Source organism: Alosa pseudoharengus, unplaced genomic scaffold (genome assembly GCF_046254945.1).
Source record: "Alosa pseudoharengus isolate Yale_2024_CS ecotype anadromous, Long Island Sound unplaced genomic scaffold, YU_APseudo_1.1 YU_APseudo_1.1_scf_14, whole genome shotgun sequence".
Classification (NCBI taxonomy): Eukaryota; Metazoa; Chordata; class Actinopteri; order Clupeiformes; family Clupeidae; genus Alosa; species Alosa pseudoharengus.
In genome coordinates, this window is record NW_027468609.1 from 7,332,242 (window position 1) to 7,354,741 (window position 22,500).

Consider the following 22,500-nt stretch of genomic DNA (forward strand, 5'->3'; position numbering starts at 1 on the left):
GTGTAAACAATTGTAAAAAACTGTAAAGCAAACATTCACCTCACATTACAAACACTTTTGCCATAATATGACATTTTGGATACATCATGTACACACTGTTGCTCAAAACCTAAAGCTCTTCTGTCTTAGGCTTTCTATATGTATTTCCATACAAGAATGAAAGTTACGGTATCAACAAAGAGAAGTTGAAATACACAGTAAAAATGCAAGCAATATTGAAACCAAAAATAGTGATTTTTCCCAAATAATTTGCTGTTGTGAATACAGTATTTTACAGCAAACAAGAAAAAAAGCAAAGAAGGATACAGTGACCACCAGATGTACATGGAGTTTTGAAAACACTGATTTTGTTTTTTTCTAAAGACAAGTGTGTGTGGGGGGGGGGGGGGGGGGGGGGGGGGGGGGGGGGTCGTGTACAGTATGTATTCATAGGCCTATAGACCCTTTCAACTGCAGAAACAAACAATTCTACAGTAAGCGTTCCTAAGGCATTTCTGGAGGCACAGAAAAATGAGCTAATGGTACTGTAACATGGGGACAAACAAAAATAGAGTAAAAAGACAAATTTTACATAAAGTCAACTTTTTGTTGAACATTACTGTAAGCTAAAGTCCGATTACTGTATTTTCTCTATTTTCAAAGTATCTGCATTGGTTCTGAATATTTCAACCGGAAATCCTCTAGGAGTAGATTGAAAGGGTCTATACCTATATAGAGAGTATATCTATCCATAAACCTATACTAAGGCAATGATTGGATGGTGTTCAGTAAAGTAAAGAGTGTTTGCACATGTGAAGACAAAGAGTTAAGCACTGGTGATTTAGTGTGGCATTTTGATGGGTTGTGTTTGAAGAACGAAATCAAGTTACTTCCTGTTAGATTTTTGTGTGTTAGGTAGAAAATTGTGTGTGGTGTTTTGCAAAATGTGTTTTAGTCAATTGAAAACTGAGTCAAACACTGAGAATTAGTGTATGGTTTTGCAGATTTGGTGTCGGGTTATGATGTTTGGAGGACATGTTTAGAAAATTGTGTGACAAGCAAAGATTTAGTGTGTAAGCAGTTGAAAAAAACTGTAAAAAGATTCAGTTTGGAAGTAATCAGATTTCATGAAAAAAGTACTGTAAACAGCTAAGTTTAAAAAATATGAATGATTATGCAGTATATTTTCAGAGAGCCAGAGCCTTTTCCTCGTACATATAGATGAAGGATGATTGCCACATATCGTACATATAGATGAAGGATGATTGCCACAGTAACACCCTACACTGATAGTCATGCCATGGGGAGAGGAGAGAGTGTGAAGAAACGCACAGGTGTTTAGCATACACATATTTACACATATTTACAATATAAAACCACTAGTTTAGCATACACATATTTACAATATAAAACCACTAGTTTAGCATACACATATTTACAATATAAAACCACTAGCATACACTACTAAACTCTCTCGCATACACTACTATACTCTCTTGCATACACTAGTATACTCTCTCACATACACTACTAAACTCTCTCTCACATACACTACTATACCCTCTCATACATGTAAAATGACTATAATAGTGAGTGTGCATGAGTATAGTGGTGTATGTGCAAGATTATGATAGTGTGTGTAAGACCAAGTATGAATTAAGGCCTAGACGGCCCCTCAAATCGTGTGTGTGTGTGTGTGTGTGTGTGTGTGTGTGTGTGTGTGTGTGTGTGTGTGTGTGTGTGTTTGTGTGGCTGTGAATGGCTGCTGACTCAGGTGAAACTGCTCCAGCTTTTGTCCCTCAATAAGAGCCCAGCAAGAATCGATCACACTGTCATCAGATGAGAGAGAGAGAGAGAGAGAGAATTGATCTCTCTTTTTCACACTCAGTAGTTTAATTCCCACACATACAGCCATCCTCTGCTCTCCCTTGATCCGGGGGTCTCATGTTCTTCTCAAGTTAAAGTTTTTTAAGTCATCAATCTAAGAGCGTTTTTAACCACCTATAGACACAAATGTTACAGTAAATGATTAGACCCATGGGATTCATCCAACACCAATGCCACTTTCAAAACCTCTGAAGGTCTAATGTCATGAATTACTTGTTGTAAATTGTGGCTTTGATGTCATGCTCTGGCTGGTATTGCTCAGTTGATATTGGACATTATATGGCACAAAGCAGTTTTTTGTGCATGATATGATTTCTGTAAAAATGTAGTGCAGTCTAACTGTTATACAAATGTTGATCATTCCTCACTGGAGGGTACCTCTCGAAAGCAAATTTTCCCTTGCCAGCACCTGCATTCTTTTCGATATTTATACCTCTCGAAAGCAACCAAGTACCAAGTACTGAAATATACCCCCCTCTATTGATTAAATACATTGTGATGTTACTCCCACTGGTACGCATGAAGGGGCATGACCCCCCAGGGAGCAAAAGCTTATATTCCTTATCAACCTAGTGAGGCTACAAGGAGGCACATGTTCATGTGTGCCAGGGTTTCAGGTGTCCTGGGAATCGTCCCCGAAAAATAATTAAATAACAAATAAATCTTGGACCACCAATTATTGCATATCCAGAGATCTGTGAGGCATTTTCATTTATAAAAAAGAACAATATCCCATGTATCCTTATATGCTCAAAGAAAAGTGTATTTCTGTAAGTCCTTTTCTGATAAAATAATGTCATTGGGGAATAAAACCCTCCATTCCATCCACCATTCACACATTTGTTTGTACACAATCTTTAATCAGAAAAGACTGTATTTTTGGACTAGTTAAATTGTCTTAAAGAGCAGCGCTTGTGGGACATTGGTGTTGTGTTATGTGGCCCTTAATTTCCCTTTGGGACTTAGATTGAGTCATGGCCACTTCCCTGCCAGATGCAGTGATGACTCATCCCAAGTAAATGTACAAGATGAATGGAACTTTTCTTGGATGCAGATGTGTTGGATTCAAGGGAAGTATTCTGGTATATTCCAAGAAATTATTCTGTGCTGAAAGGATCTAGAAAGGCCCTAGTGTTTTATTAACATTCCATGTGTGCATGTGTGTGTGTGTGTGTGTGTGTGAGAGAGAGAGAGAGAGAGAGAGAGAGAGAGAGAGAGAGAGAGAGAGAGAGAGAAAGGCTTAAACAAAATCCACAACAAAGCATCCAATGGAAGGGTTGGGTGTGGGGGGTAGAGACAAGGTAGAGGGGGTATATATGCGCCATTTTGTACATATAGGTATGATCATAATCATTAATCAACAAACTGTTGGACAACTGATGTTGAGCCCTGTCAATCAATGAATGGTGAATTTATGACACATTTCCTGTTTATGTGGCGAGATGTTTCATTCATCATATTGCCATTTCAGCATATTGCAACGTGCATGTGTTAATGCACACAAAATTCCAAATACTTCACTTCCTGTTGGGCGTGTGTACCAAATTTCATGAGTTTTTTGACCATGGGAACCACTTCAGAAAAGGCAAAGTAAGGTCCCAAAAATAGTGAGGAAGAATAATCCTCACAAAAACAATAGGGCTTCACACCTCGGTGCGCAAGGCCGTCCAGGCCCTGCACCGTCGGTGCTCGGGCCCTAAATATAACATCAGGCACTCTGTTGCAAAAACACCTTTACAGAGAAGGCAGAGGGAGTACTTGGTAGGGCTCAAAGATTAATCGATTTTTAATCGAAATCGCAATATCAACTAATGCAATCAGCAAATTGCAAAGGCTGTTAATCATACAGCTTCCGACTATATGATTATTTGAGAGTATTTTGGGCTTACCAGAAGTGATGTATAAACAAGCAAACAAAAGTACTATGCCAAATCTATTGTCAAGCAGTTTCTACCTCCTGAGGCAACACACCTAACATGTAGCAACTTGGAAAAAGCACCAGAAGCAGCAGTATGGTGAATGCACTGCAAAAGAAAGCTATAGCAGAAGTAATGCTGGTCTTGCCCAATAAGACAAGAGTAAGCAAACGACTATTTCAGAGTCAAGGAATTACTGTAATCCTAAAATTAATATTAAACTGAAGCTTGACTTTTTAAAATCAAATCGCATTCGCAATATCTGTCAGAAAAATTTCAATTAGATATTTTCCTTAAATTGTTCACCCCTAATACTTAGTCGTTTCCTGGCCAGGAAGGGATTTTTTCATGAAGAAAACATGAATATGTATCTTTTAAGAACTAATGAGTTTTTAGGGGTTAATCAATAATCAATAGCTGGAGTGCATCTTTGAAACACCAATGCTCTCGAACAACCATTTAATGGCCCTTTCTCATCAATTCAACCATTTTCTCTATACCGAGTGAAAGCAAATAAAGTTTTACTTGTGTATGCCATTAGTTGCCCTTAGTTTCCTTTAACTAAGACTCTAAAATGCATCATGAACTGATGTTTATCATAATCATGAGTTAGCATGAAGCTAATTATTCAACCAGTAGGCCATGAAAGACTGAGGGCATACAGCTTACAGTTTTTTACAATTGTTTACACACGTTTTCAAAACTCTGTGTCTATTTTTCAAAACTCCACACACAAAACCCACAACTGCTCACACAAAATGCAAAATGCCCCAAATCTCCAGCAAAATGACACACAACATTCAAAATGTCAAAAACACATGTTTAAAGCAAACATTCGCCTCACATTACAAACACTTTTGTCATAATATGACATTTTGGATACATCATGTACACACTGTTGCGCAAAACCTAAAGCTCTTCTGTCTTAGGCTTTCTATATGTATTTCCATACAAGAGTGAAAGTTACGGTATCAACAAAGAAAAGTTGAAATACACAGTAAAAATGCAAGCAATATTGAAACCAAAAATAGTGATTTTTCCCAAATAATTTGCTGTTGTGAATACAGTATTTTACAGCAAACAAGAAAAAAAGCAAAGAAGAATACAGTGACCACCAGATGTAAATGGAGTTTTGAAAACACTGATTTTGTTTTTTTCTAAAGACAAGTGTGTGTGTGTGTGTGTGTGGGGGGGGGGGGGGGGGGGGGGGTCGTGTACAGTATGTATTCATAGGCCTATAGACCCTTTCAACTGCAGAAACAAACAATTCTACAGTAAGCGTTCCTAAGGCATTTCTGGAGGCACAGAAAAATGTATTGAGCTAATGGTACTGTAACATGGGGACAAACAAAAAAGTAGAGTAAAGAGTAAAGAGTAAAAAGTCAAATTTGACATAAAGTCAACTTTTTGTAGAACATTACTGTAAGCTAAAGTCCGATTACTGTATTTTCTCTATTTTCAAAGTATCTGCATTGGTTCTGAATATTTCAACCGGAAATCCTCTAGGAGCAGATTGAAAGGGTCTATACCTATATAGAGAGTATATCTATTCATAGACCTATAAGGCAATGATTGGATGGTGTTCAGTAAAGTAAAGAGTGTTTGCACATGTGAAGAGAAAGAGTGAAGCACTGGTGATTTAGTGTGGCATTTTGATGGGTTGTGTTTGAAGAACGAAATCAAGTTACTTCCTGTTAGATTTTTGTGTGTTAGGTAGAAAATTGTGTGTGGTGTTTTGCAAAATGTGTTTTAGTCAATTGAAAACTGAGTCAAACACTGAGAATTAGTGTATGGTTTTGCAGATTTGGTGTCGGGTTATGATGTTTGAAGGACATGTTTAGAAAATTGTGTGACAAGCAAAGATTTAGTGTGTAAGCAGTTGAAAAAAACTGTAACTGTCCTCCTGTGTCACCGCATGGAACATTTCAGACCAGAACATCACAGTGCCCAGAATACCAAAAAGTCCCGTCTAAACTCCCCCAAGTTTGAAGGCAGACATCCCTTGAGAGGCAGTATGTGATAAATACACATACTGTCTCCCCCAGAGAGAGAGGGGGGGGGGGGGCGGGGGGGGGGCAGACTGGTGGTGGCGGTGGATGAGAAAGATGATGGATGTGTTTACTGTGGTGATACATCAGGAGGAGGTGATTCAGAGATTAACAATACTGTATCTCATCTATTCACACACGCACACACACACACACACACACACACACAGACAGAGAGAAAAATGTTCAGGGGCCGTATTCACAAAGCCTTTTATCTTACCACTAGGAGTACTCCTAAATCGCACTAAAAGATTTTAGCTAGGAGTTTTCTCTTAAAAGTTATTCACAAAGCCTTTCAGACCTACTCTTAGTAAGGAAAAATGACAACTCCTAAACTAAGAGTGAGTCTTCCTTGCTATGGATGACGTCATTACTCATGCACGAGCTTGACTGAAGTGACCACCTGGAATGATTCCAAACACCTCCCTTACGATGATGAGTGACAGGTGACAGGTCTGAGAATGCGTGCGCTACACAAGTAGTGCGAAGGACGGAAGATGATGAATAACTGAATAAAAAGGCCTAGCCTAAATGAATAAAGAGTAAGGCCAAACAAATAGCCTAGTAGCCTAATAAAACATAGGCCTACGGATTGATGCAGTAGGCTAGGCTATCTTTGCAACATTATTAAATTAATCTGTCACCATATGCCTACGTTTGCAAAGAGGAGAACATTTTACATGTTGACAATGAGTAGTTTTGGTTGTTGTTGGTGTAGCATCCCTTTTATGCCTACAATGCAAAATTGTTCCCTCGCGATAGGAAGCTCCTGTTGCGCATACACATTTCAAAACATCGCAACGTGAAATGCCACAAAAAGCTGTTTGTGAATAGGTCTTAGTGAGTTAGGAGTCCTCCCGACTTCTTTTAAGCTGTCCCAGACTTAGGTGCTACTTTTAGGTCTAAAGTTAGGAGTGACACGCCCATTATTTTTAGGAGTTGCTCCTAAATTCGCCACTTAGGAGCTACTTTTAGCCTTAAAATTCTTTGTGAATACGGCGGACAGGGTATGCCAAAAGAGCATTTTAATGCTTTTTCCCAATCCTCACATTAACCAGTGTTGTAACAATTAGTAGCTAGTTAAAATGCTGCGGGGTTTGAGGGTGGGCAGTGGTAATTTGGCTCTCTTAGTGTGCCTTAGATGAACATGGAATTTGCACACCAAAAATAAGTGGACAATTGACAGACAAGGATAAAACCAGGTTGTGGTGTATGTTAGTTTGTGTAGTGAGTATGTATGTGTAGTGCATATGAGCTATGTGAAAAAATTGAATGGGCTTCTTTGTGGAGCTGCATCTGAAGAACATGCACATAGTGCCAAACTAGCACAATACAAACTCTTGCAGTTTACATGCACACATCTGCATATTTCTCTGCATAAATAACAACTGCCTTTATTCAGAATCACCGTTCTTGCAAGGCTTATTTTTTTTTAAGTTTTGGTTGATTTGCCTTGGAAATGCATTGGAAGTATGCATTGTGTTCTTGAAATTTGCATAGAGAAATTATACAGTATGGTCATTAGCTTTAATTTGACTCTAGATTGTGGTATTGCAGGGTTTTTTGGTCTCATGCCAATGCTCAAAGTCAGTTTTAGCCTGTTAACATAATATTATGTGTTTGATACTACCTTAAACTTTAGACTGTGTCCAATTTGAACATGTCCCACTCCTCATGGAAACCCTCTCACAAAACTATGCCCCTGAGGCTGCCTGGGTGGAGGCTGCAAACCCTTATAGGAGAGAGAGAGAGAGCAAGAGAGAGAGAGAGAGAGAAGTGAATGAGACAGTGGATGATGAAGCAGGAGGAGGAGGATGGGTGAGAGTATGTGGGGCAGAACACTCAGGCCTAAGATGGAGTGACAGGGTAGGAGGAAGGAGAGATTGATGAGAGTGTGAGAGAGGTGTATATGAGAACGTACAGCGGGAGAGAGGGAGACAAAGCGAGTGATGAGTGGAAAAGGGGAGGGTGGGCATAGGGGATGTGAGAAAGAGAGAGAGAGAGAGAGGAAGGGAGGGAGGGAGGGAGAGAGAGAGTGAGGGGGTAGAGGCAGCTGTCAGCACAGTGGTATGGGCCTGCCGAGGCAGCTGATCGGATAATCTGTTTATTTCTTCTCTGTGGGGAAGAAAGGTGCGCATCAGCATTTCTTTATTCTCTTTGTTTCATTCCCTTTTTTTAACTCTCCCTCCATCTCTTTATGCTGTCAGGACTACTACTCCCCTTAAGCCCACAAATAAAATAAAGTAGTCAGGGTGGGCTTTTCCCTGAAAATGAAGAATTTTGTGCAAGAAACTTCCAGGAAGGGTGGGGTTGGGGGGGGGGGGGTTGTTTTGTAAAGGCAAGTTATTCTGTTTCCCTGGCGTGTTCATAGCATTTTCTCTTTGAGAGTGGGCAATACTTCTCAGGAAAGACTGGTTGATACTCTCATTTGGGATGCTGAATGCTGTAATACACACGTGAGCCATGTAGAACTACTTTGAGAGATATCACACGTCTTCACTCTCAGATTCAGCAGAGATGAGAAGGCAGTCATGGGGCAGGGGGTTTGAACCCACAACCCACAATCTGTGCTCCCGTCAGGATCTCCACAGATGATACCCTCTTAGTTGTCAGATTATGCTTGCTCTCCACTGGGGCGTTCATCATAGCCATGCTCGCGCTTCAGGCCCTGCTAATTGCCAAAGAGCACACGGTGCCAGGGGCGAACCAACAACTTTAGCACAAAATGCCACAGACGATGTTGACATTAATCCCTGACAACATGACAAATTGCCAAAAGATGCCGCAACAAAAAGAAGAGCCAGCTCCGTGCAAAATGGTGGCAATTACTTTTTTCTGCTTGGTCAGGTTTTACTGCAGCAGTGATCCTGTGGGACACATGTGTCTGGGCTGCTGAACAGGAGAGAGGCTCTAACTCCTTTCTTCTACTTCTTTAATCCTTCCTCTTTTTTTTTGTTCCTCTCTTCCTTTTCTGGGTTTTTCTTTTTTTTGGCAACAGACAACAAGCCACAGCTTTGGTTGTTGTTTGATTATGCCACCTCGATCCATAGTTGGTGCTTGAAGGAGTGCAGTTGTGATTGGCTGCGGCCCAGGTAGGGAGGAAGCAGGCCAGCAGGCTCCTCTGAAGAGAGCTTAAATAACACTCTGAGCTGGGGAGGAAGACTTGGGATTCTCAGACACACATCCGCTTGACATAATTGTTGGGAGCTACTGTAGGTCAGTAAAGACAGTGTAGAGTGTTTGAGATACATACTGTACAGTATAAGGGTGTGTGTGTGTGTGTGTGTGTGTGTGTGTGTGTGTGTGTGTGTGTTATACCTCATATATGTTTAGTCCTTGAGCTTTTTCTTCTCTTGAGTGTGTATATGATGTACAACCTCTGTGTCAGAGGAGGAGTGGTGAAGTGGTGATTGATTGGGCTGACGGATGAGATGTGACCCGTTTGACCTGCTCTTCGCCTCTGTGAGCCGCTGCTCGTCAAAAGTGCCAGATGTTTGAAGTTCTACTGCCCCGAACGTCCTCCGAACCCCCCTGCGCCTCCACCACACCACACACAGCAGGCTCCTGGCTCACAAGAACCATTAGAGAACCAGAGGAGGCCATTAAAACACACTCGCGTGCCAAACCAGCCTGACGTGAACCACAGGCACACACACGCGCACACACACACACACACACACACACACACACACACACACACACACACACACACACACACACACACACACACACACACACACACTATTAATGAGTACAGACACCAATCTCCTTAATCCTTAATCTCAGAACAGTGAGTAGTGAGTATACGCATTACAGGTGAAGTGAAGTAAAACATTTTGAGGCCAATTACACTTGATAATGAGAAGCAAATCCAAATCTAAGTGATATGGGTCTCTGACCCTCTGTCATCCCCTGAAAGCTCTATAAAAAAGGATGAGTCAACACACCAGATATTGCTCCTGGAAACATTTAATGTTTTACTACAAAGCACGTGAGGCCCTTCCTTAGACATCCTCTCCAGCTCTTCCTGTTGGCTAATGTTTCACCCTATGCCAAGAAAGGGAAAAGATTGACATCATCCCCTAGTAGGGGAAGAGAGGGTATTGTAATCAGAGGCTGTTGGAAGATGTGGTTGAAGATGTGGTTTCACTTTACTGGTTAGCGCTTCGGACCTGTTACCGGAGGGTTGCCGGTTTGAACCCCGACCAGTAGGCACAGCTGAAGTGCCCTTGAGCAAGGCACCTAACCCCTCACTGCTCCCCGAGTGCCGCTGTTGTTGCAGGCAGCTCACTGCGCCGGGATTAGTGTGTGCTTCACTTCACTGTGTGTTCACTGTGTGCTGAGTGTGTTTCACTAATTCATGGATTGGGATAAATGCAGAGACCAAATTTCCCTCACGGAATCAAAAGAGTATATGAAGGGTTCAGATGCAAAAGCCTCTAAATGCCACCTACGTCAAAAATGAGATAAAGATGGTGAGTGAATGCTCTCCTCACATAGTATACGTTAATCAAATAATTTAACTTCAAAACCCACCAAATAACACTCTCTTCCTGGTCTGAAATATCGATTTCTATGCAAAAACCTATAGGAACTGGATTTTAAATACTCATTTAAAAGAAATGTGGTCAGACGGATTTAGAGGGTTTTGCATCTGAACTCTTCATATATACTTATACTTATACTTGGGTGAATAGTGTGTGACAGGGACGAGAATTGGCAGTCATCTGACTGCTGTTGCTGTATGCATTTGAATCGGTTTACTATGATGAGCAATATAGTTTGACGTAAATATTTGAACTGGAGATTATTTCATTTTACCACATAAAGATATACATATGTAACAGAGGTCGTAATTCGTCCGCCGCTCACGGCCCTCGAACCCGCCACCTCGACACACACCGGCATGGGAGTCGAACGCTATAACCACTGAGCTAAAAGCCCAGGCTTCCAACTCAGCGGTTAGAAGCGTTCTTAAGGTTAGGGGTGTGAGGATTTACATGCGCAACTAGCATGCTAGCTCAGTTTGCCTCCATTACACATAGCCCTGTGCAACACAGAAAGGTTTCGGTCTGATAGGTTTTCTGTTCTCCTCAAATTCCTCACTATAAATAATAATGTAGTATGTCTCAATGCAAGAATCAAATCAAAAATCTAACCCTATACAAACCATTCAATTGAATTGTGGTTGCACTAATTTTGGCCACTTTTTTCAGTTTTTGACTGGGTTTTCTTTTTGATTACCGTATAGATAGATCATTTAAACAATAGTTTATGATGAGACTCAGCACACAGTATTCTTAGTTTGTGTCTTTTGTGAGGAAGGCGAGATAGCTTCCCACTGCCTTAAGCAGCATGTTCAAAGCATGAGCAGTTTAGCCGGTGTGCTGGAAGGTCATGTGTGTTTGTATGATGAGATGAGGTGAGGTAATGGACAGAGAAAAGGAGTTAAAGAGTGCAAGACAGAGAGAGAGAGAGAGAGAGAGAGAGAGAGAGAGAGAGAGAGAGAGAGAGAGATGGGGGGTGAATATTTAATGCAAGATGGAGTTCCACTCAAGCAAGAAAAACATGACTGCCAATGCACTGGACCGGAAGAATGGTATATGCTGCCACGCAACTCCTTCTAGAGGTGTAATCTGTACATACAGCATGTCAGTCACTCACTCAAATGTTTGTGTGCCAGTGTGTGTGTGTATGGGAGTGTGTGTGTGTGTGTGTGTGTGTGTGTGTGTGTGTGTGTGTGTGTGTGTGTGTGTGTGTGTGTGCGTAATCATTTTTGCAACAAAATAATGTACAGATGCACCATCTGAATTACTCTTTCAAATCAACAACGTGCTTTACACAAAACACTGCAGACTTTACTACCTTAATTTTAATTAAGAGGTCAGGAGATATCCTTTTTACAGTGCTTTGCAATAAGCGTGTTGCAGAATTGCAAATGAAGTCCAAAGCAGAAAATGTTTATTGTGTTTCATTTATGGTTGCAATCATTTTAGGTTTTGAAGCTTTGATCTAGCATTCATTTTTACTATGCAAGTAATCAACGTTTACATTTGATCAGTCGGCAGACGCTTTTATCCAAAGAGCTTACAAAATGACGAATAAGATTCAAGCTACATAGCTAAGGAGGCCTTTGGCATTGAATACTATTACAGTACAATAAATACTACTACAAGGGTGAGCGTGCAGAAGTGTAAGTACTCGTCAAAGTGTAGTTGAAGGAGATAATGGTAGAAGAAGCAGAAGGAAGTAGGAGGGAAGAAGAAGGAAGGGCATGTTGGTGTGGCAGCAAAAACTGAAAGTAATTGTGTGTATCTTTTATGACTGAAAGTAATTGTGTGTATCTTCTATGACTGAAAGTAATTGTGTGTATCTTCTATGACTGAAAGTAATTGTGTGTATCTTTTATGACTTAAAAAGTAATTGTGTGTATCTTTTGTAGTTGTGTGTGTATGTTTGTATGACTGTGCGTGTAAGAACTGTGTGTGTTTCTTCCTCAGGTGTAAGTGTAACCTGCACGCGTCGCAGTGTGTGTTTACGGACGGTAACCTGCAGTGTGTGTGTGAGCACAACACCACCGGGCAGGACTGCTCGCGCTGCAAGAGGGGATTCAAAGCCAAGAGCTGGAAGCCAGGCTCCTACCTCCCCACTCCCAATGGCACGCCAAACACATGTGGGTGCACACACACACACACACACACACATACACACATGTATGCAGGAGTGTACACACACACACACATACACACACACACACACACACACACACACACACACACACACACACACACACACGCCTACACACACACACACACACACACACGCCTACACACAAACACACACCTGGTCAACCCCACTGGCACAAAAGGCAGATGTTCTAGCACAAACAGAAAGATGAGGGTGTAGTGGAGAGGAATGAGAGAGATATATGAACGAGTCAGTGTGCCTCAACACAAGAAAGAAGAAAAGAGTGGGGGAAGAAGAGAGAGAGAGAGAGGAGAGAGAAGGAGAGAGAGAGAGAGAGTTACGCTAGGGGAATCCTTAGAGCAGGCAAATACAACACCAACCTTGGTTTAGTCTCACATGCATACCAGAGAAGAAGTATGACAACAAAAAGTATGAGATGCTGTGTAACTGCAGTGACACACACACACACACACACACACACACACACACACTTCAACTCTGATGCATCTAATCATTAACTGCAGAATCTCTCTCTCTCTCTCTCTCTCTCTCTCTCTCTTTCTCCCTCAGGTGCTCAGGCTGGCATGTCGGCTGGTTCCAGTAAGTAGTGCAGGAATCAAAAGCAAAGGGAGTTACTCTCCTCTTTTCTCCTCTTTCCCTCTCTCTTCCTCTCTTTCTCTCTCTTCCTCTGTCCTGCTGCTGCCTCCACACTTCTCTTCATCTCTTCTTTGTTGCTTCAGTATTTCCCCCCTTTATTTTTAATAGGCTACTTGTCCCATGTCTTTCATCATCACCAGAAAAGCAACGCCAGAAATCTCTCCACAGTTCTGAGAGAGGGGGGGGGGGGGGGTGAAGTAGAATCTGTGAATGGAAGCACAAGAAAAAGAGTCTCTAATAGAGTGCATGGCTCTTCTGGAGTGGGGAGATGTGCTGTGTGTGTGTGTGTGTGTGTGTGTGTGTGTGTGTGTACCTCTCACTGTAAGAGAGAGAGACAGTGAATGAGTGTGCGTGTGTGTGTATGTGTGTGTGTGTGTGTGTGTGTGTGTGTGTGTGTGTGTGTGTGTGTGTGTGTGTGTGTGTGTGTGTGTGTGTGTGTGCGCGTGAGTGAGTTTATGTCTGGATGAGTGCGTGTGTTCCCAAAGGAGTTCGGGAATAGAAGCGGAATTAGATTAGGGATTCTCTCTGTAGAGGTGCCCTAAGCCCTATCATTGTATATTTGTGTGAGAGTGTCTACCATTCCAAGCTCTGCTTTTACAGTATTTGTCTGTTGGATTCTGTGTTTGGTATAGATTTCACTGTTAACTTAATGGTTAATAGATTATCTTGAAATATGATGACATCGATTGGTAGTGATGTCTAGCTCATGTGACATTAGTTGTTTTAGATGTAGAGTAGTAGTAGTAGTTGTGTAGCTTTGGATGTTTTTGGGGTGCATTTTGGTGTTCAGAATCAGAGAGGACTTTCTCACTCATGTGGTTTCTTTTCTCAGCGAAGAGAGTGTCATCGGATTCTGTAGCCATAGAAACCACATCTTCTAAAGCCACTACTCTGGCTACAACAACAACAACCACTACTACCACAATAGCTACAACTACCACTACTGTCCCTATGACAACCACGGCCTCAAGCACTATACTGCTTGTGACCACCACTCAACAGCCTACAACAGGTGTGTGTGTGCAGGTGTGGCTGTGTGCATTTGGGTGCTTGTCTGTGTGTTTGGAAGAGAGAGAAATTTGTATGTGTAAAGACGCCAATATACATAGCAGAGTTTATTTTTGTCTGCCTCAATATTAGCTGAAATAGAAAGAGAGAGAGAAAGAAAGAGAGAGGGGGGGAGAAAGAAACTAACTCCAATCTTGTGTAATTTGGGTGAAAGACTTCAAAGATTTTCGCCATGGGACCTCATTCACTCTTCACCAGTGAAGCTGACAGTCAGAGACAAAACCCAAAGTCTGCCACTAATAAGGGAACATGTTTTCAACATTTCTTATCAAACAACTGGCCCCTTCACAAAATATCCACATCAGGATTTAATGAATGAAGGCACTGCTTGCGTCAAATGGCGTTTGTTTTACCTTATTTCTGTAAGATACTGTTACATTCCAGTCATGTGTTTCAATGGCATTGAGCATGTTTTACATGAACAGCTGTCCAGAAAGTTTAGCGAGCTAATAAGAAGAGGTGTCACCTCAGGAGCCATTTGGGACTTTTGCAAATAGCCCATTATCCCATTACCTTGCAAACTAACCTCAGACTGGGGTCAACTCATAATTCACCCAGATGAAATCTGAACTCTGTAGATAATCTGCTCCAGTAATCTCAGGAAGGAAGTAAACACATACAGTTTAAGTCAGTGCCATCCCCAAAAGATTCCTCTTTTTATCACAGGGTAATCGACCAAAGTTGAGCATTTTGCTAGCCTGGCTAGCGCCACCACTTCTCAATGAGACGTGGTCTGGAAACCAAACGTTCATTTTCTCGTATTTGAAAAAAATGCCCAGATCCGTTTATTGGGTGCCACGGATGTCTATCAAATGCGTCTGTGCATAGCTCATCATCGTCTTGCTTTCCCCCTTGTTCTGTGATTGGTCCCCTATCTCAGACGAAAATTTGCTCCATGGTCTCCAGGCTGCCTTAGCAGCGTGAATCAAATCGCGCGCAAGGCAGCATGGGAACACCCATGAAAATAATAGAATAAATTAAAGTTATACAAAGAAAATGTAAAATGTGGATATCTCAGCTCTTTAAACTGAGCTCCAGCACAACTGAAATAACATCTAAACTTGTTTGGCAGATGGTGATTGTGATGGCTAAATATTTTGATGAGAGGATTTTGTCAATTGGAACGCACACAGTGAAACTAAATACCCCTCACAAGAGCAGACCAGTCTTGACCAACGGCAGTCAGTTAGCATCTTATATTTCTTGTACAACAATGGACTGCTCTCAAAACTCAAAGCAAATAAACAAACTATTACAAATATAAAACTAACAAAATATTACAAAATATGTTAGAGTATATAAAGAGATGATGATGATGATGATGATGACGATGCTGATGATGATGTCAGAAACAGCTGTTGCAGATAAATAATCAGACACACCATCATCTATCTCTGTATATGTGTATGCCAATTGGTGTGGGTTATGTAAACAATCAAACAAATAAATAAATCAACTCTAAATCCTCAGAAAGTATTTTCAGCTATGACTGAGTTTCATCAGCATAGGAAAGCCTTTGAGAGCCTTCCTCCAGGCTGGCCTCTTTAACACGTGTACATGAAGTAATCACAGAGCAGGTAATATCTTCATTAGTGTGTGTGTGTGTGTGTGTGTGTGAGAGACAGACAGAGAGAGAGAAAGAGAGAGAGAGAGAGACATACAGTATGGTTCACCAAAGCCAAACTTCAAATCATGTTCTTTGCATCCTCCTGAGATGCCGTAGTCTAGTGCTCAGGGATACGTTGTATCATCCAATCGCTGTAGTTTAAGGTCATGACCGTTAACTCAGGAAACCTCATGGTGCCCCCGCCCCTTACATTACTCCCTCTCTCAAATATTTTTCTATCACTGTGTGTGTGTGTGAGTATCAGTGTGTCTGTGCGAGTATCAGTGTGTGTGTGTGTGTGTGTATGTGTGTGTGTGTATGTTGCAATTAAATACCCATTGCTAAGTTCTACTTTGGACACATGATTACGCAAGCACTGCCCAGTGCCTGTATGTGTGTGCGCTTCTGTGTGTGTGTGTGGTTGTGTGTGTGTGTGTGTGGTTGTGTATGTGTGTGCGCTTCTGTGTGTGTGTGTGTGGTTGTGTGAGGTGATTTGAGGGCTGGAGTGGGATTTTCTGTCCCTACCCCCACAACCATCTGTCCAACTGACCAGCGCAGGACTGACCCACTAATCCATGCCTGACGCACACACACTGTGTGTGCCTCAACATGATTTATAAGATGATATCAGTGTGTTTGATCCTGAATGTCAAATATGCACTGCGTTTGTGTTTATTGGCATTTCTGAATCGTGTTTGTGAGGGTCGAAGTGTCTGTGTAGTTTTGTCATTTTATGTCTGTATGTCTCTGTGTAAGTGTGTGTGTGTGTGTGTCCTACCCTGTGCTCAGACTCTGCTGTGAGCTCCACAGCTCAGCCTGATCTGTCCCAAGCGACTGACCTTCCTGCTGCCTGGACAGGTGTGTCCCTAAGACCAGATCGCTAACCTTAGTCTTGAAACACTCCTACACACACACACACACACATATGTATGTACTGTACACAACAGTTCTGATGAAACAACTTGAAACTTGCTATATATTGCTCTATACACCATCTTCTGGCCCTAACATTGTTCTACACACACATGTGTCCATTTGTGCATCTGTGTGTGTTTATCTGTGTGTGCTGGAGTGTGCAAAAGCTTTCACCTCCTCCTCTCTGCTCAGACTCTGCTGTGAGCTCTACAGCTCAGCCTGACCGGTCCCAAGCAACTGACCTCCCCACTACCCTCCCAGGTGTGTCCTTAAGACAGCATTCTTTCATCACTTCCACTGATGAAGGAATGCATAGAAATGGAATTACAATAACTGTTGAATTACAGTAACTGTTCAATCATAGTATGTTCACCACATTCAAGTGCACACACACTGTGTGTGTGTGTGTGTGTTTGTGTGATTGAGCTTTACATTTCTCCTCATTGCTCAGACACTGCTGTGAGCTCTACAGCTCAGCCTGATCTGTCCCAAGAAACTGACCCACCCGCCACCATCACAGGTGTGTCCATGTCACAGATCACCTGGCTTTCAGATGCTACTACACAGCAAACATGATAAAGGGCTGTATCAAAATTGAGTTCTTTACAGTACGTTCGCCACCTCCAGGTGTCACTGTGCTTCCCTCTGCTGCTGTACATGAGCATGTGTAGTAGCCTACACACACCTGAGAGTGTGTGTGTGTGTGTGTGTGATTGAGCGTTCATTCTTCCTCTCTGCTCAGACTCTGCTGTGAGCTCTACAGCGCAGCCTGAACTGACCCAAGAAACTGACCCCCCCGCTACCATCACAGGTGTGTCCCTAAGACAACAGCAGGATTGAGTACTGGCACATGCACACACATTATAATGAAAAGGCATAAAATAGAAAAGATATAGTCTGTGCACTGTCCTCAAGTGTACACATACAGTATGTGCTTGTGATCATTTGTGTTTGAATAGTGTGTAAATAGTTGTTATTACCCTCTGCTCAGACTCTGCTGTGAGCACCAGGGCTCAGCCTGAACTGACCCAAGTGTCTGACCAGCCTGCTACCATCACAGGTGTGTCCTTACGACATCACCACCCTGGGGCTTGAGCACAAACATACACCAACATCAAACAATACAGGGGTGGTGTAGTCTGTGCGTCATCTTTCAGTGTATACAATGTTACACACAGGGGCTTGTATCCTTTTGTGTGTGTGTGTGTGTGTGTGTGTGTGTGTATGTGTGTGTGTGTGTGTGTGTGTGTGTGTGTGTGTGTGTGTGTGTGTGTGTGTGTGTGTGTGTGTGTGTGTGTGAACATTACCTCCTCCTCTCTGCTCAGACTCTGCTGTGGGATCCACTGTGCAGCCTGAACTGTCCCCAGAAACTGACCCCCCCGCTAGCGTCACAGGTGTGTCCCTAAGACAGCATCACCATTCAGAGCCCTGAGCACAGAAACTCATTATAATGAAGATGCACTGAAGTGATATACACACATACAGGAGTCTGTGCACTGTCCTTGGGTGCACACATGTGTGCTTGTGTTAATTTGTGTTTGTGTCTGTGTGTGTAAATAGTTGTTATTACCCTCTGCTCAGACTCTGCTGTGAGCTCTACAGCGCAGCCTGAACTGACCCAAGAAACTGACCCCCCCGCTACCATCACAGGTGTGTCCCTAAGACAACAGCAGGATTGAGTACTGACACATACACACACATTATAATGAAAAGGCATAAAATAGAAAAGATATAGTCTGTGCACTGTCCTCTAGTGTACACATATAGTATGTGCTTGTGATCATTTGTGTCTGAAGTGTGTAAATAGTTGTTATTACCCTCTGCTCAGACTCTGCTGTGAGCTCTACAGCTTAGCCTGAACTGACCCCACAAACTGACCCACCCGCTATGATCACAGGTCTGTCCTTAAGACAATACCACCATTCATAGTCCTGAGCACAGACACACGTTATCATGAAGATAAATAGCATAGGGGTGGTGTGCTTGTGATCATTTGTGTTTGTGTCTTAAGTGTGTAAATAATTGTTATTACCCTCTGCTCAGAATCTGCTGTGAGCACCGCGGCTCAGCCTGAACTGACCCAAGTGTCTGACCAGCCTGCTACCATCACAGGTGTGTCCTTAAGACCTGAGCACAGACACACGTTATCATGAAGATAAATAACATAGGGGTGGTGTACAGTAGTCTGTGCACTGTCCTTGGGTGCACACATGTGTGCTTGTGTTAATTTGTGTTTGTGTCTGTGTGTGTAAATAGTTGTTATTATCCTCTGCTCAGACTCTGCTGTGAGCTCTACAGCTCAGCCTGAACTGACCCAAGAAACTGACCCCCCCGCTACCATCACAGGTGTGTCCCTAAGACCACATCAGCATCCCGACATGTGTGTGTGTGTGTGTGTGTGTGTGTGTGTGTGTTTGTGTGTGTGTGTGTTTGTGTGTGTGTGTGTGTGTGTGTGTGTGTGTGTGTGTGTATGTGTGTGTGTGTGTGTGTGTGTGTTTGTGTGTGTATGTTGTGTGCATCAGTTTTAAAAAACGTTCACCTCCTCCTCTCTGATCAGACTCTGCTGTGAGCTCTACAGCTCAGCCTGACCGGTCCCAAGCAACTGACCTCCCCACTACCCTCCCAGGTGTGTCCTTAAGACAACGGCGCTTTTCTGAGGCTTAAGCACTGGCATACACATCACTATAATGAAACACTTCACATTGGAGAGGCATAGTCTGTACACCAGATTCAGGTGTACACACATTTACTTATTTGTGTGTGTGTGTGTGACTGCTTTAGTCTGTAAAAACATTCACCTCCTCCTCTCTGCTCAGACTCTGCTGTGAGCTCTACAGCTCAGCCTGACCGGTCCCAAGCAACTGACCTCCCCACGACCCTTCCAGGTGTGTCCTTAAGAGTAGATAATCACCTAAGATCACTTGCATCGTCAGCGTTACTATTCGTGTGTGTGTGTGTGTGAGTGTGTGTGTGTGTGTGTGTGTGTGTGTGTGTGTGTGTGTGTGTGTGTGTGTGTGTGTGTGTGTGTCTGTGTGTGTGTGTGTGTGTGTGTGTGTGTGTGTGTGTGTCTGTGTCTGTGTCTGTCTCTGTAAGTGTAAAGCATTTCTTTCCTCTCTCCACCCAGACTCTGATTTGAGCACGGTAGCTGAGCCTGATCCATCTCCAGTCACTGACACCACTCCCACCCCCACAGGTGGGCTCCTAAGAGCTGCTCTAGGCTAATTAGCCCAGTCATAGACTCCACATAGTGGACTAGTCATAGAGACCGGAGACGTTTTGAAGTCTTGGTTGTTTTATCTGTGCTTGTTGTCTTAGGTCTAACAGTGGTCCTCGTATTCTTGGAGATATACTCTCCTGTCCTATTTGTTTTACAGCACATGTGGCTTTGGTTTTCATATTACTCAGGGACTTGATTAACTGAATGGGGTGCACACACTGTGCAGCAGAGATTGGGCATCTCCGGATCTCAGGGATTTTACTATCACTAATGTCATAGTTCAGAGACTGCTACAAACTCCCTCCGAGTCCCTCTTCATTTCGACATTATGTTATGGTGACGGGTATGGCTTTGTGTGTATGTATAAAGTTGGTATAGGATGGTGATGTAAAGGACATGACCTTCCACCCTAACCAGTAAAACTTTCACTGCCATTATTCCCCTGAAGATGCATCAGAGAGCCCCCCACCATCTCCAGTGGCCCCTTCCACAGAACCACCCCCCACAGACCCCCCACCAGCCCCGCCCCCAGCCCCGCCCCCTGAACCCACTGCAATAGTCGACACAGCCCCTCCCACAACTCAGCCCCCGCCCCCAACACCACCTCCACCTCCACCCGCAACCACACCCGCTGCTACCGTGGCAACTACCACAGCTGCCCCTAGCGAGGCTCCTTCCATTGACACAACAACCCCAGCCATACCAGATGCCCCAGAGCCCATGGTAACAACCCCAGCCATCCCAGATACCCCAGAGCCCATGGTAACAACCCCAGCCATCCCAGAGGCCCCAGAGCCCATGGTAACAGAGGCGCCAGGTAAGGTCAGAGTCTAGATAGGATTTAGCCACTGAACCATAGCTGTAGTAAAGACCTGGAGTGAAACTGTAGTAGTTAGATGCTTATGAAGATATAGCCTGCTCTCTGTATGGAACTGAATGGCCTCTGGTTGCATCACCTAGAACAGACTTAGAGCGAGTAAATGGCTTTCAATGTGTTGCTATATAGAACATGTGCCATAAATAGCATGTAGGAAGGATGTAGTCTAATTTGTCAATACGCATGATGTTAATATCAGAATATTTGTATGTTAGCCTGTGAAATGTGTTAGCAATGAGGAATGCATTGTGGGTAGTGTTAAGGGTATATCACAGTGCATTGGGGATGCTGGATACTGCTTAATGTCCTAATTCTCTGTCCTTAATATGAAGCCAATATAGAACACTTCTTCCTGTCTACCAATCTGCTGTGGTTTAGATTTAGGGTAATGCCAGCTGGCCACAAAGACCAAACATATTAGTGTCATTGCGTGTGCTTGCTGTTGCAGATAATCAATTGCAGATGTGATGTGTGTGTGATTAGCTGCTGTGTGCTAGTTGCTGGTTAACAGGAATTAGGAAGCGTAGCCCATGCCATAAGGCTCTGTAGGCTTGTGCTCCAGGGTTTGGCGCACTGCTCGATTAGTTCAGAGCTCTTTGCAGAGGGCCAGTCTCAAAGTCAACAACTCGACAGGGGGGGGATGTGTGTGACCCAAGCTCTGGCAGCCCTTACAGGCTGGCTCGACGGTGCGACTTACCTCAGCATTTGCAAGACTCAGCTGTTGGAGGAGGTGGAACAATGACGCAGTCTCATACAATATTGGCCACAATCCAGGCACTTGACACCACTATTCAGGAGTGTCTGTTTAAGTACCCACTGGGAGAGATTGGGTTTCTCTCGTCAGTGAGTCCATGGCTGCTGTCAATTTCATATAATACTGTCACTCAACCTACAGAGTACACCTCGTTGTCCTTGTCCCGGCTCTCATTGCAGTCAAACTGCTGCTGTGGTTTGTGATAGATAGATTTGTGTCATGCAGATGCAGACCTTTTTCAGTCCCCTTTGACTGACATCCAGGGTAACATTTCCTGATAAATGTATCACAGCTGTCACATCTTGCAAAGTCACAAGGGAATTATCTGCTGACACGAAGCATAAAGTAGCTGTCAGGTTCGGCAGAAATTTACACAGCATAAAAGATAGGAAATGACATCACTGATAACAATGAAATGAGGAGAAGGGAAATGCAGAGAATGTCTTGCAAATTGGGGTGATTTGCTGAGGCCTATCCAAGAAGGATGGCATGGATTGACTACCCACAATGCACCAGCAAGCATTGGTGCAAGAAGTTGTGTGCTGTCAGCGGTGGGGTGCTTGGATATGCAGAGTGCATTTTACTTTACCCTTTTTGTGAACTCCGGATTTCATAGCATCTCTGGATTCTCAAACGTCAGCAGCTGAGGATGTTGGGAAGCAGGAGGAGATTAAACCAGAACCTGGAGGTACAGGCAGCTTTGTGTAAAATAAGTTGGTTGTATTTTGATGTTATTGTGACCTCATATGTTTTTCATTTTATAGTCTGTTTGTGTTGACACACACACCAGTTGGTTAGAACACAGTGTGCAAGCATAAGCAAAATCAAACAAACGTGTGTGCACGTCAAAGAGAAATGGAAATATTTGGCTCTGGATTCAAGTGCACAT

At 43.0% G+C, this 22,500-nt stretch overlaps 1 protein-coding gene across 3 annotated transcripts in view; it reads left to right on the forward strand.

Moving 5' to 3' along the window:
• The window catches only part of ntng2b (netrin g2b), a 36,469-nt gene that overhangs the window by 9,476 nt on the left and 4,493 nt on the right, over positions 1-22,500 (forward strand). For all 3 annotated transcript variants that reach the window (XM_076283658.1, XM_076283657.1, XM_076283659.1), the window contains 2 exons: positions 12,331-12,503; positions 13,088-13,117. In XM_076283658.1, the coding sequence (XP_076139773.1) occupies positions 12,331-12,503; positions 13,088-13,117 (203 nt within the window). The remainder of the gene's footprint in view (positions 1-12,330; positions 12,504-13,087; positions 13,118-22,500) is intronic.